The 1,950-nt window shown below is 42.6% G+C and overlaps 1 protein-coding gene across 1 annotated transcript in view; it reads right to left on the bottom strand.

Annotated features, from left to right (window-relative positions):
- Positions 1 to 297: 297 nt before the first annotated feature.
- Positions 298 to 1,950, bottom strand: part of HEXB (hexosaminidase subunit beta) — a gene marked incomplete at its 3' end in the record, with an annotated part of 29,224 nt that continues 27,571 nt past the window's right edge. Inside the window, exon 12 of the mRNA XM_018574024.1 lies at positions 298 to 392. Coding sequence (XP_018429526.1) covers positions 298 to 392 — 95 coding nt within the window. The remainder of the gene's footprint in view (positions 393 to 1,950) is intronic.

The following is a 1,950-nucleotide window of genomic DNA, read 5'->3' as shown; positions in this document are numbered from 1 at the left end:
ATGCATGTCAAGATGAGGATCTACGACAGTAAGCTCCTTGAGGGTGGGAGTGGATGATGTGAATGTGCAGTATGTAAAATGCTGTGTAACTTGTCATTGTTATACAAATGTGGCCAATGTAACAGTATAGAGGTGACGTGTTATTAATTTGACATTCTGCTATAGAAAAGCCACAATTATAATATGATTACATGCAGCGAGATTTTATGGTTTTCATGGCAACATATATATTAAAGATAGCACAATGTCTGTAGATTCATGAATTCTGTATTCCGAATAATGGAACAGCATACATACATACCATAGTCTTGGTGTGAGGTTTGAAGCATCCACAAATTCACCCCATAAACAAGCTTCACCACCAATCACAAGATGCTTCTGCTCTTCGGTCCCTGCAAGAACAAAGCACCAGTATGTCTAAGCTCAAGAGCAAAATAACAGCATCTCACTCACATTGGAAGAACAGGCACAAGGCAAAAAAAACCTAGAACCTAAAATGCTTTCTGGAAAGTCAAATACTTTGTATTCTAGTTCCTACTGATTGTTTTGTAGCCCTTCTTAGAAGCATATTGACAAAGCCCTTTCTGGAAGCAGACTGACCGCCTCCCCCCTCCTTAACATAGTTGTATTATCTGTTAATCTGGCCATTAAAAAGGGAAAAATTTACCCTTATCCTCAAAATAACAAACACACTTTTAGAAATGGTTAGTATTGACAATCTACAAACAAATACTTCTAGATCCTTGGTTCTCGACTGGTGGTTCATGACACAAAAGTGGGTCGTGGCATGGCTTCCATTTTTCTAGGCGACAGTCTCCTCTACCTCCCCCATAGTGCAGCATTTGGTTCTCACGCCCAGCAGCTATTGAAAATATACTGCCTGGCGCCAAGTGTCAGCTTGTGATGGGATGGGGGGGGGGTATAGCCTCGAGAGACCTCTATCCATACGTGCATTGCTTACGTGTGCTGTAGAAGTGCCTGGACGGGAGTGCCTCACGTGTGCTATAGAAGTGCCTGGGCCAGAGTGACATCACAGTCTGCATTGCAATTCATTTGAATGGTACCCCAAACACACCTCCCACCCAGTTTCTGACCCCGCACCGGAACACGCGATACCCTACTGCCTTGTGTTCTATTGCAGTGCGACTTGGGTCGCGACTTAATGACCAAGGACAAATGTGGTTCCTGAGGTTACACAGGTTGAGAACCACTGTTCTAGATCATTGCAGGATTTTAATTTTTTGAATACCTTATTTTTTTCCCCCCTCCCCATTCTTCTTACAGTGGACATTTTATCTAAGGGCATCTAAACCCATCTCCCTTTACTTCCTGGAACTCTGGCACATGAGACTAGGACATGTGAGCATGAACATCATCTCAGGGGAGGAAATGCCTTACCCTGAGATCGCATGACACCTTCCCAGGATGTAATGCTTGGGCACCTTACATTACTTTTCCCAAAGAGAACCAGGAAGTAGAAAACAAAGTAAAATGAAAAAATGTTTGTTTAGCTAAGATGATTTCATATCAGCATGCAGAGCTGTATGGCTGGTGTGATTTCTAGTCAAAGGGGGTAAAGGTCCATGAAGTATTCATTTTTAACTTTCTTTACCAGACCGAGTTGTCGAGCAAAAGTGGCAGATTGGAGGTCTGAGACAAACCATTTAGCACACACAGGGTGCTTTCAATGACCAGCTTTTATTCATTTATGCAATACCTTTATCCCACAAGGAAAAAATGGTTTCTGTAACTGCCTAAACGCGTTAGCTGGAGTTGAGCTCTAATGTGTTGGTTACTTATGTAAATTCCACCTATCCTACATGTATTAGTACATCGAACAGTCGCCTCTCCACAAGTTACATTGCTCCTCCATAGACACAGTGGAGGATTGAGCCCATGAGGGCCCCAAGACAGAACATGTGTTACCATATCACTAGGCAAAAATAAAAG

Source organism: Nanorana parkeri, unplaced genomic scaffold (assembly GCF_000935625.1).
Source record: "Nanorana parkeri isolate BGI_ZX_2015 unplaced genomic scaffold, ASM93562v1 scaffold2681, whole genome shotgun sequence".
Lineage (NCBI taxonomy): Eukaryota > Metazoa > Chordata > Amphibia > Anura > Dicroglossidae > Nanorana > Nanorana parkeri.
This window is presented reverse-complemented; position numbering and strand designations above follow the sequence as displayed.